General features: G+C 40.5%; 1 protein-coding gene across 5 annotated transcripts in view; it reads left to right on the forward strand.

The window, feature by feature from the left end:
* TMEM266 (transmembrane protein 266) overlaps positions 1-12458 on the forward strand; it is an 87344-nt gene that overhangs the window by 47465 nt on the left and 27421 nt on the right. For 4 of the 5 annotated variants that reach the window (XM_062583568.1, XM_062583566.1, XM_062583567.1 and 1 more), the window contains 3 exons: positions 8866-8922; positions 9922-10005; positions 10685-10823. In XM_062583568.1, the coding sequence (XP_062439552.1) occupies positions 8866-8922; positions 9922-10005; positions 10685-10823 (280 nt within the window). The remainder of the gene's footprint in view (positions 1-8865; positions 8923-9921; positions 10006-10684; positions 10824-12458) is intronic. The other variant, XM_062583569.1, reaches the window with a different exon arrangement.

Genomic DNA, 12458 nt, shown 5'->3' on the forward strand with positions numbered 1-12458 from the left:
TCCAGGTCATAGTCTTTTACTTAATCCCCCCTCCCCCCCCCCCCCCCCCCCCAAAAAAAAAAGTTATATTTATGTTTATTGAGTTTTACCATCTTGTATGTTGGAAGACATCCTGGACTTAAGTATTTTTAAAAAATATATAGTTCCATGGGAGAAAATATTGTCATCCAAAAAGAAGTTAGTCTTCACTCTGGTAAATTTAGGTGAAGGTTAAAAAAAAATCAAAAACTGGGAGCTGTGATAGTTGCAAATGATCAGATAAATTACTTGTGTTGGATTTATGCTCATCATGTTATACCACTGTTTATTTCCACGGTTCTAGTAATGAAATACTATTCTTCACATATACGACTTTATGTTTCTACCTGAGTCAGAGATATTATAGCTAGTGTTGTCTGACTGCCAGTGGGCACTTTCTGAAAGGATTCCTTGATAACAGGCAGGGGTCTCGCTTTACATCCTGGCCCCATGGGTGTTGTGGCTATGTGTATAGGTACAATTCATTCTTACTTTTTCCATCCTTTGGCAGGGAACGTGGCTTGTGAGGTACATGGAAACTGCCGCAACAAAAATTTCTGAACAAGTTAGAAGTTTTGCAGCATCTTTGCTTTATTCATCCCACATTGTGATTCTTGAAGGTTCACGTTTGCTAGATGGAGTCGATTCCCTGTAAAGAAATCCCTTCCCCTTGCTCCCCAAATCTTTCATTTCTCCAATGGAGATCAGCACCCTGGAGCTCCTGAGCTTCTCTGCAGAATCAGTCTGAAACTACCTGAAACTTTGCTGCCAGCGGCATGGCTGCACGTGTGCGCTCACCAGGACTTCCTGGCTGGCTGGAGTGTGTCTCACAGCAGCTTCTCCTGTGGTCCTCAGTTTCCTTCTGCTGGGTGTCATCTTGGTCCTGTTCATTCCCTTGTGCCACCAACCACTCTCCCCAAAGCCTGATGCAATATCTTGCTGCTTTATCCCTTCCAGAATCCAGTTCCTACACTGATAGTTTTTGGTGGATTGTATATGGCTGCACAGGCACATCCTCAGGGCCAGCATGGATATCATACCCACCTGCTCACTACCCTCATTTTGTGTCTGTGTTGCGTTTTCTCTTTCTCTCTGCATTTGGTAGTTGGAATTATTTTTCTCTGTCTGCTTGCTGTCCTCATTTTCATAAGCCCCTTACAATTCACTTTATTATCTCTTTCTTTCAAAATACCTTTTTTCACCTATTTGATTATGTTTTAAATTTATGACGATGAAAAATGAGGCCATGAGGCAGCCATGTAAGGCACGCAAAGGAAAGTGGATTTTTGGATATTGGTTCATCAAGTGAATTTTTGGCAGCTCAGAGTCTTTGAGTTAAAACAACAGAGGTGGCTACACAAAGCATCTTGATGTGCTTCAAAGACCACAGATCAGGAACAGAGTGAAGGTGTACCTTTGCTGCTGATAGGGGCTTACTGGATGTGGCCTCATGCCAGATTGGCTTAATGGGCACATCTGTTTGTGTTGAAATGTGTCTCATCAAAAGAAGAACACAAGGTTTAATTTTTTTTCCCCATCCAAATGGAAAGCTTTGAGTTTCCAGGAGGTTGTGAAATACTGCAAAAATTGCAGATCAGAGAAATCAGGATTTTTTTTCTCCCATCTTCATTTTATTTACTCATTTGGTGCCTTTGGAGGAGTTTTGCTGCCTAATTCCCAATACTGTGAGTCAGCTGTCTTTGGAATTTTGTGCTGGGAAGACAGTGTGTTACAGGGAGATTTTGCAGTCCATGACTGTTCACGCCAGGATGGCTTTCCAGAGATGAGCAGGATTGATTAGTTTGCTTGGATATAAAAGGCAACTGCCAAGGGATGATTAGCCCTTCAGTCACTGCCTTTTTCCTCAAAGCAGGAATTCAGGGTCTCTAGTGTTCAGAAAGGGCAGTTTCCATAGCAAATACCATATCCCAAGGTGAGCTGTTTGTTTTCTCTCTAGTTTGGTTTCCATTAGTTACATAATTCTTCAGAAAGGCCTCAACTCAGAGAAGAAATAACACAAAGTTGTAACAGACTCTTTAAAAGAATAAAATATAAATAATAAAAAAACCCAGCAAAAAAACCTCAACAACTTCAAAACCCCAACAACTTCAAAACCCCAGAAAACTTTCAGCACAAAATCTGAGTGTTCTGGGAAAATAAGACTGATCAAAAGCTGGTGCCTGGTGCTGTAAAGTCACTGCAAGTACTGACAGCCCTATCCCATTAGAGTTAAACAGGCCCTGGCTTTCTGCTTGGTTGAAGGGAAGGGGACAACCACGCCAGCAAACAGCAACTGCCAGCAGAATGGCTGCCAACAAAATTAAGTAGCTACTCTCACAGCATTTTCCTGCTCTTGCTACACTTATATTAGAACCACAGGCCTTAAAGGAATTTATTGCACTCTGTTAATTTTACATTCTCCTTCTGTCACTGTCTGTGACTTTCCAACATTAAAATATCTTTATTCAAGTGAAGCACACATCAACTCTTTTTGCTTTTTTTCCAAATATTTGAACAGGATTTACTGGTGGTGATGATTGTGTATGTTTGTCTTTGTTTACATACATCACTATATTTGTCTGTGCACCAAATGTTACCCAGATGTTAACACAGAAGAGAAGAGAAAGACATTTGGGGGGAAAACCCCAGTACCAACAGCAAGGCAAGGCCGGGGTTACACCCTATCCAGAGGGCAAATTCAGCCTTGGTAATAGTTGGCTGAGAAAAGGAAGATGGGGAATGTCACAGTGTTTTGGTAAGTGGATTGGAGTCTGCTTGTATTTTAATGGCCTTATCACATTCCCACAAAAACCTGATTCTGTAGCTGCTGTTCTGTTCCACTGAGGTTGATGAGTGTTTGTGTGCAAGAAATGAATTCTTTAATATTAGCTGTTTGCATTGCTCTGTGTGTGCTTCACTCAGCCAAGCACTCAGGCATTCTGCTAATTTTAAGCACGTGAGTATTTCCCTGCAAGTAACCAAGACTGGGTGTGCTGGTGTGCTTCAAATTAGGTACTCACTGAATTGCGACCCTTCTCCTGTAGCTGCGTGCACTATACAAGTTCTTGAATAGAGTTTGGTGAGTCTGGGGTCCTAGCTGATAAAGGATTTGTTTCATTAAGTATGTCTCAGAAGTTCATATTTGATTTTTGACTTTAAGGAGGAAAAAAAATTCCAAAACTTTATTCATCCGATGTATTAAAATAAAGTGTTCACAGTAATCTCTGACCCTTTTGCTTCCTGTTAATAGCACCCCTTGGAAGGAGTAAAGCTTCATAAGAAAGACTCTACCAGTAGCGTTCTATAAAAATTTGAAATGGCAAAACATCCCAAACAACAGAACTAAAAGAAAACAATGTCCTTCCCACAACTCCCGAAGAATGTGAAATCAGCTCTTTTACCTTTGGTACATTTTTAGTGATGCCTTCAACAGCTAAGCAGAAAGATAATAATATTCTGTTAATTCTGTAATTCTTCCATAAACTGAAGTTTCTTTTCTGGATTTTTGCTTTCATTCCAGGTGCACATTGCTTTCCTCACAGAGCAACATGCTTTGCTGGCTGTGTTTTGATTTTTGAAGCAGTTGATGAGAGGGGATCTAGGAACAAAGATGTGGATTTCATAAGCTAATGTAATAGAAAATTAAATTTAAGCTTCTTTCTTTATTTCACAGGGTCTCTTAGCAGCTTTCGTTGGTACTTGGTAGCAAGCATCTAGCACCTCTAGATAGTGCAGCAGAAGAATAAGAATTAGTGCTAGTGTAATCGTGCCTACAGGGAACTTCTGATGCAAAGCTGCTTAAGATCAGTTTTCTGTTCATTCTGCATTACTTCATGGTAATGTGCTGTGTCTCCGATAAACCATTCCTATCCACTAAAGCCCTTTCAAATCAATGCTGAGTTCTCAGTTTAAAACTCACTATTATTTTCTATATTCTTAGAACAAATATTATGGGACTATATATTAACCGTGATGTTTGTGCAAAGATACATTTGTATACTCTATAATATCGTAATATAATTTTAGTAGTAGTTAGTGTATAAGAATGTACTATGCTATGTCTATTAGTGTCACCAAGCCTTTGCAGGTAATTATTTCTACATGCCCACATGTGGTACTAGAGCTGCAGCAGCTACAGCACGCAGTATGCGAGCAGCGTTTGAACTGGCTACGTATGAGGTGAGGTTAGTAGTTATCCTTCTCCTTTCAGAGCCTTACTTGAAGAGAACCCTCGTGAAGAGGATGCCTGCGCACTGGAAGCAGAAGGACAGCTCTTCTAAAGATACTAATATGTGCCTCCATGCCCTGGCGGCGTATGAGGAGCGTGTCCTAGAGCAACTAAGGCAGCATCTCAGGGCAGGCACCCCAAAAGGTAGCGAATGAGCTAAGGTCACTGTGCAGTGACCCAAACCAGAGAGATTATGTATCACAGATGAGGTACAAGGTACTTCTTCTGGGAAAGTTTTTGATAAATGTTTGGTCTAATGAGATATATCCCAAAAGCAAAGCTTAATCTTCAGGGTTTTGGTGCAAGCCAGAGGTAAATGACCTCTGTAACAGATTAGTTTTGTGGCAGTGAAAGGAGGGAAGCACTCTGCCAAAGACCCCTTTCCACTCCACATCCACACCATCCTCCATCTCTTTCTTGTACAACTTGTACCCCGTGTTGAAACGCAGCATTACTCTACTCGGCCGCTAGCTAAACCTAGTGGGCCAGCTCCATCCCCTGCGCTGCCTCCTTTTCATTTCTTTACACCAAGGATGAATCTGGCACAGTGAGTCATGGAGTAGTAAATTGTGTATTAACTGTGCAAGCAATAAAGTATTTAAAATTACCGAATGTACAGTGCAGTCAGCTGACAAATGTGGCTAACTCACGCAGATTGTGGGAATTCACACGGCTGGCTCAGCGAAGGACTTGGCCAGGTTTCCCTGCAAAATCAGAGAGAAAACCTGCAGCATCACACAGCTCTTCACAGACCTCACTGCAGAGAGCTGACATTGCACAAACAACTATGCATCACCAAGGCACACTGTCAACTTCAAAATTACATTTCTGCCTGAAAATGATTTAAGTTTCTTTACATCTGATAGTATTAAGTTATCAGAAACATTCAGTCCTTTAGCTTTTCTTAGTGCATAGGGCAGGCATTTGTGTAATTATGTAGTTTTCCTGAGGCTGAGGAGACAAAAAAAAAAAAAGTTTCTCATATAACCAAAAAATTGTATATGTTCAGGACTTCCCAATTAAAAGATTTCAAGTCAAGAAATGTTAAATCATTCTTTCTCAATTAGAGAAAAGCAATTTGGCAGTGGCCTTTCATAGAAAAGTACTCACATTTATACTTAATGTTCGCATTCTAACCTATGTGTCCAAAAATGCAGAATGCCTGCAGTGTAATGCAAAACTTTGTGTGCACATTTGCTACAATGCTGAAAAATGTCTGCACATCAGTAAGAAAATAGCAGTGCCTCTTCCTTTCTTTTTTTTTTGTTTCCTATTTCTTGTAGATACTAGTGTCAGTACAGCAAATGGTACAGAGTCATGACTAACATTTATGTTTGGACTGTGATGAATGTTACAGTGGCAATTCTCTTAATGAATTTGTGTTTTTCAGTTTGGTCCAGGTAGAGCATCTAGGAAGTTTTCTGGATTATTGATTTCTGTCTCTGTTTTTTTCAGATTCTGCTGCATATTCCTATTTTTAATATGCTGTGCAAAGAAAGTGCACAAGCAAGTGTGATATGTATTTGTTTGAAATATATTTTTGATTGTTTGGGAGAAATATTTAAAATGTTGTTTGTAAGTGACACCAATGCTTTCATTTCAGTCAAAGTATTTGTTGTGTTGATTCTTTAGGATCCAAAACTGTGCAGGGAAATTTGCGCGGTGAAGTCCAAATTTTTGTGGTTGAGACTCCTTTGGGCAAGAGTTGTAACAGGAGCAGTGGGGTGCATTGCAATCACATGTTCTCTCCACCAACCGAGGGAGGGCAGAGGAAGCTAAACCTAGTTTGATGTTGCTACTAGTGCAGACTTGCCAGTGGGTACCTGGATGTCTCCTGGGCAGCAGTATTTTTGGATACGTGCAGTGTGGACTTACTTGCCATGCTGCTTTTGCTGGGCACCAAGGCAAAGGTTCCTGCCACTGGCTTTGTAGCTTCAGTGGTGACATGCTTTGCTTTGCTCACAGTGACAAGCTGGTGGGTAACGGCAACACGTAGCCTTAAGACATCCCCTACAGAACAAATTTTTATTTTTTTTAAGAAAAAAGCCTAACTCTCAGTTGTGCCCAGAATTTGTTTGGAAGATTACATCTCTCAGCGGAGTTGCTGGGATCATTCAGTCCTTGTGCTCCAGCTTGCTCTAGTCTGTTTGCTCCACCTGTGAGCAAAGATGCTGATTATTTCTTTGTGGCATAGAAACCTGTCTTCTAGAAGTAGTGCTGAGAACCGTTACTGCATTAAAGGTCTGCCAAGTAGACTTCCAGTCATTAGTGACTTGTGCTGATTCACATCAGCAGCTTGAAAATGAAAACATTGGTACTAGCTTCTAGCCCTTGGATCTTCTCAGACCCTTTAATGTGGCAGTAGTACAGTCTGATTTAAACACTGCAGTGAGGAATTGAAAAGGTGGAAAGTACCTTTTTATGCACCCTAAAAAACAACTCTTTAAGATTGTAAGCCAGTGTTTCTATTTTATTCTGGGCAGATGTGCCTTATTATTTCAAAGACAAAATCTTTGTGCATGTCTGCCCCAGGCAAGGAGGTTTTTCACCATCAGTTTCCATGAATACGTAAAGTATTTGGCCATCCTTTAGTTGCTCATTGGCTTAGTATTTCGCAAATGTAGTCTATGTATAGAAAAAAATGAGACAGACTTCTCTGGTGTCGGCAGGGTTACTTCTGGGAAAGTTAGCATCCCAAGTTTTAAAGGAGATATTGCATTTCCTCATTCATGTCCCAGTGACTGCCTGTGGACTTGCTGTGGTAGACCCCAGGCTAACTTACCTAATTAAATTTGTGTGTTCCAGAGTAACTTGTGCAGAAGCATTTTGTGCATGTACTCAATGGGGAGCATGAGAGGTGCTTACAGAGGAGCTCAACTACTTTTGTCCTAAAGTAGGAGTACCTTGCTTTTGCAGCAGCGTGTGCGCTTACACCATGCACTCACATCCCATCATGCTGGTGAAAATGGGATCATAGAGAGGCTGATGTTGTGCATCTCCTCCTCCCTATCAAGGCCCCCCTGCACATGGGTTAATAAGGAAATCCTGAGAATACTCTTTATTCCTGGGCTGCATTTATGAAATGCTTGTAGAATGTTCTTTATACATGAATACAAAGACCAGCAGCCTAACCAGTTCCTGGTATTTACTTAGTCTCATATCGTTCTGTGTAGAGGAAACGGAAGAGCGTTTGCTCTTCTGGCTAGCAGCTCCCTTTTTCAGGCAGGCTTAGCTGATGTTTCACATAAGCCTTTTTTGCCTGAGCATTGGCTGGTTCACTTCCCTGTGCGCTGATGCTATGATGCTAGGCTCTGAACCTCGTGTCTCCTGGAGCAGGGTCTCCCACTGCGGAACAAGATTAAGGGCTCCTACTCAGTTTGGAGTGCCAACACTGAGCTCAGCATAGTTAGCCCAGGCCAGGCGAGGCAACTGAGCTCATGAGGTTCAAAGCTATTCGTATGAGTAGTACTGTTTGGAAAAATCCAGTACCATTCTGCAGTTAGCATTAGGATGTTTGGCATTAATTTGGTTTTGGTTGGGATTTAATATGTTTGTATTTGTAATGAAGAGATGTGTATATTCATCACAGTCACTTTATACCTTTTTTACCTTTTTCGGCACAGTTTTTGGCATGGTCACCCCTCACGCAGAGGTCTGCTGAGCTCTCTATCGGTTCTGTCCTTTAACAGAGAAAGTAGCGTTTTGATTTTCTCTGCAAGGCATACAACTGCAGAGTTAGGATCTTCATGCATGTAATGTGTGTTGAAATCTGAGTTTGATGTTGCTGTGGGCAGAAAATATCCCTACTGATTATGATTTTATGTGAATTCAATTTCAATCATTAATTTGCTGGTTGATTTTTTTTTTTATTGCATCTTCTGAAAGTATTAAAGCCAGGTTTAAAAAAAAAATGAGAAAGATGCCATTGGATTTTTTCTAATGGGAATTCACCATTGGTTCATTCTGTGTTCATTCTTTATTCCTCTTTCCTAGCTATTGGTGCTACTCATAGCTGTTTCGCTTAATAGAGCAGGATTACTGAGAAAATATCATGGAGATATTTTCTGGGATTTTATAATAAGGCAACGGCCCTGTAATCTGGAAAAAGAAAATAATAGCCTCTGCTCTTCAGTTTGGTGAAATATCAGTAGCTTCATACATTATTAGGTACATACTATATATAGTGCCCCTTTTCTTAGAAAACAAGAAGCATTGGAATATCTAAGATGTCAAGAAAAGGGAATCTCTCCCCATTCAAGCTCCTGTGAGAGGGCCTGAGACCAAATCTTATACAGACCTGAGGGTTGGCGGGGGTTTGGTAATCTGAATCTCACAACTCTAGAAGAGAAGCTGTAGGAGGATAGGAAGATTGATGAATGTGGGACCTCGGAACTCGTTTAGGGAAGTTCTGCTGAGTCAATATGGTGGTTGGAGAGCGGTGCCTCCTTTTGTAATAGAGAAGCACGGCTGTTTCTCAGTCCTCTGTATTATTTAGAAGAAACACTTAACACTTAGTTAAGACAAAAAAATTTAGTATCATTAAAATAGAATAAAGATTAAACATTTATCTTAGATTACAATAACATTTATTGTCTTTTTTCTCTCATCTGTTTTACTAGACTGTTTTGAGAATTGTAGTCCTTGGCATATGGGATTATATTGAAAACAAAATAGAGGTAAGCACTCCTACTCTTTGTATTGTTTTCCAGGCAGACACAGTAGGGATATTAATTACTGCTTGGGGTGGCTTTGTTATAGACTTGATGCAATACAGGTGTCTTTTAGCTGATACTCAGAGGTGAAAGCACATTCCTCTTGGCATATGCATGTATACATAGCTGTACGTGGTAGTCCCTTTTCCTATAAGACTTCCAAAAGAGTGCAAGTTTCAGCCATATATAGAAATATTTTATTTCTGAGGGAAAAAATTGTCAGATTTTGCTCTATGTGTGTATGAATTTTATTGTTAGAGCTGTGCTAGCCCAGCTGTTAACAGTACTACCCTGAGAGAATGAGCAATAGGAGCAAAAATTGTCGTGTGACTTGTGTAACCACATTCCCATAATCAAATTGAAATTAGAACTGGTTGCAAAATTTTTTGCAGTTTTCTGATAGAAAATAGTAATTTGGCAACCCCTCAAATTTCTTGTGAATTATTTTAATTAAATCTAACTGAAAAAAATTGTAATTTTTACCCCAAATTAAAAGTGGGGTAAAGTGTGCATATTGTTCCAGAGACAGACAGGGAAATGCACATATTAAAAATAACACGTAATCTCAATCCAAGCAGAAATCTGAAGGTCAAGAAAAATAAAGGCTCATTTTTGATATCATCTGAAAAGCTAATGCTGCAGAGGATGCAACAGGAGGAAATTTGTTTTTTCACTGCGCTTAAGTGAATTCAGATGATTACACATTTTTGTAATAAAGTTGAATACATTTTGACTTAGCTAAAAACTGAAGTGAAACTCATGTTATTGATATAGAGATACTGTATTACTGATCAAAATGCAGCAGTTCCAGATAATTTAGTTTGATAGTGTGGAATTATGGTGGCAGTTTAAAGTGTTTCTTTTCGATACATTGAGTTCTTATGCAAAATTCTGAATGTGTGGTGCATAGAAAACCTATGTGCTGTCTCCCTGTGCAAACCATTAGTCAGTGGTCTTTGGCAGCTGGCAAGAGTCTCTGGAGGATCAAGAATGTGTGACTCGACTCTACCCTACTGGGCAAGTGTAGAACAGACACGACACTTGCAGGTTTGCTGTGAAATCTGTTTATGCACACATTTTTACTCCTACGCCTTGCACAATTACCTCTTCTGACCCAATCTGCAATGCAACTAACATCACACAGCTGCTTCTGAATCCTTCTTAGTCAGGATCCTTGAAATTTTAGCTGCCCACTGAGGGTGAGAGCAGGGAGTCTTTCTCGACGCACAGCAGTTTGCACACCCGTTGAGTAGTCAGGATATGGCCAAGAGCCATCAAGTCTCTTTGCTCCATCTCTTTCAACTTGTCTTCTTGATCTCTTAATTTAAAAAGATGGCAGGGACTGTATTGTCTCTTGGGATGGTATTATGCCAACTAACAGATAATAAATACCAATGATAATAAAACTTTTGGTTGTAATAGCATTTACGCTATCACCTCTACTTGGCAATTTTGGCTAGTAGATCCAAATGCCTTTCTGTCTCCCTGCCCTCCCACCACATTTTCTCTCTCACCTCGTAAAATCTGGATGAAGCACGAAGGGATTCTGTTGTGCTGCCTGAAAAGGATGCAGCCTTTCTGGGGCTTGGCCACTCTCCTACCCCTTTCAAATATATATTACATTTCTTTTGGAGGAAATCAGAGTCTTCAAGACTGCAAGCAGGAATTGCTGGGCTTGTGATCAGGACTTATAAATAAAGGTTTGAAAAAGCTGATTTCTCCCTAGGTGTTTGATGGTGCTGTCATAATCTTGTCCTTGGCGCCAATGGTGGCCTCAACAGTGGCGAATGGCCCCAGCAGCCCATGGGATGCTATCAGCCTTATTATCACACTACGAATATGGAGAGTGAAGAGGATCATTGATGGTGAGTGGTGATTCAGATTGGGACTGTTAGAATTGTCTGGCAGACTGGGGAAGAAAAGGTTTAAAAAATACGGAAAAATTAGTAAGATTACTTGTCAACACTGTTTTTATTGTTCTGCTTACTCTTACATTTTAAAGCTCTGAGCAGAAGCAAGTTATGACTCCCATGGAAGAGAGTAGATCTCAAGTTCATGATGGTATCTGTTGTTCCCCTGTGAACATTTATAATTGATTGACTTAATTTTTAGTGAGGCATCTTGATATTCTCTATCCTGTCAAACAAATGCATCTGACCTGCCCCTTTTCCCATGTCTTGCTGGCAGGCATTATTCTGGGTTCTGCAAAATAATTGCTTCTAATCTACTTTTCTGATATCTGCTGCACCCTCCCCATGTCCCCCCAGGTAGCTCTGTCTTAGTGCTTTTTTTTCCAAGTTTTTGCCTGTAATACAATTTTTTTTTGTCAGATTCCTGAGTTCTTCTGACAGTTCTTGAAGGGTTCTCTGCTGAAGGTACTTTTCTGTGAAGCTAGCATGCTGCAAAGTACTGTTTCACATGGTGCATCAGTACTGCTTTGCACAGGCCTCTGTGGTGAGGCACCAGGGGAGATGAAAGCACCCCTGCACGTCAAGGCTGCAGAGAACAGAACCAATGACTGTGCCTGGAAGCAAGGACTTAAGGAAAACAAACCTTAGAGATGATGAAGGATAGTAGTGTAGGCTACTTTGTGATAATGTTTTCAGAAATTTCAGATTGCGAGGATAAGAGGTGGAAAAGGAGTAAATGAAGAGTCACTTTGCTCCTGTGTGAAAGATCAGGGTCGGGTTGTCATTTCTGGGGTAGATGCCCAGGACACTCAGCATTCAGAGTTGAGGAAAGATCATAGCCTTCTGAGTGAAGTGTCCAAGCAAAGATCAGGATCTTGTGTACCTTCACAAAGCATCAAGAATTAGAGTAGCCATAAAACAATTTTGCTGATAATCTAAGTTTGTCTTAATTAAGACTGGAACAAAATTTCCAGAGGCATTCAGAAGACCTGTTGAAAACTGGGCCATAGCAACCACCTCCTCTTGAAAAGCAATAGAAGTGAAATGCCTTCTTGTTTTTAAAATCTCCTTCTAAGTCTGCTATTTCCATCAAGGACATACTTCCTGCAACCAAGCCTAGGAATTAAATGCTTAGAGCTCTGGAATCATTCTTTTCCCAAGAGAGTCACACTATTGAAGTTTCAAGGGGATGGGCACAACTCCAAGCAGAAAATCCTCCAACCCAGCAATTCAGGAAATCTGTGATAAATATTGGGAAAACATCTGTATTAGAGCAGAAGCTGGGAAGGGCATGCAGAATGCATTTCAGCTCAGCCAGGCAAATCGAGATGTGAGCAAACAAGGTCTAGACCCTGATGATGACTCACATTGTACATGTTAGAAGCCCTTTCCCAGAAGAAATACTCTCATTCTGTTTCTAGAAGAAATACTACAGTTCTCTATCTGTCAGTGAAAGAGGTGAAATTCTGTGGCCTGTGCAGTATAGGACTAGATTGTTATGAAGATCCCTTCTGGCCCAAAGGTCTGTAAAGGTATTCCCTCTGATAAAAACAAATCACAGCTGGGTTACTTTAAGTGCTTATTTGTGTT

Source organism: Rhea pennata, chromosome 10 (assembly GCF_028389875.1).
Source record: "Rhea pennata isolate bPtePen1 chromosome 10, bPtePen1.pri, whole genome shotgun sequence".
Lineage (NCBI taxonomy): Eukaryota > Metazoa > Chordata > Aves > Rheiformes > Rheidae > Rhea > Rhea pennata.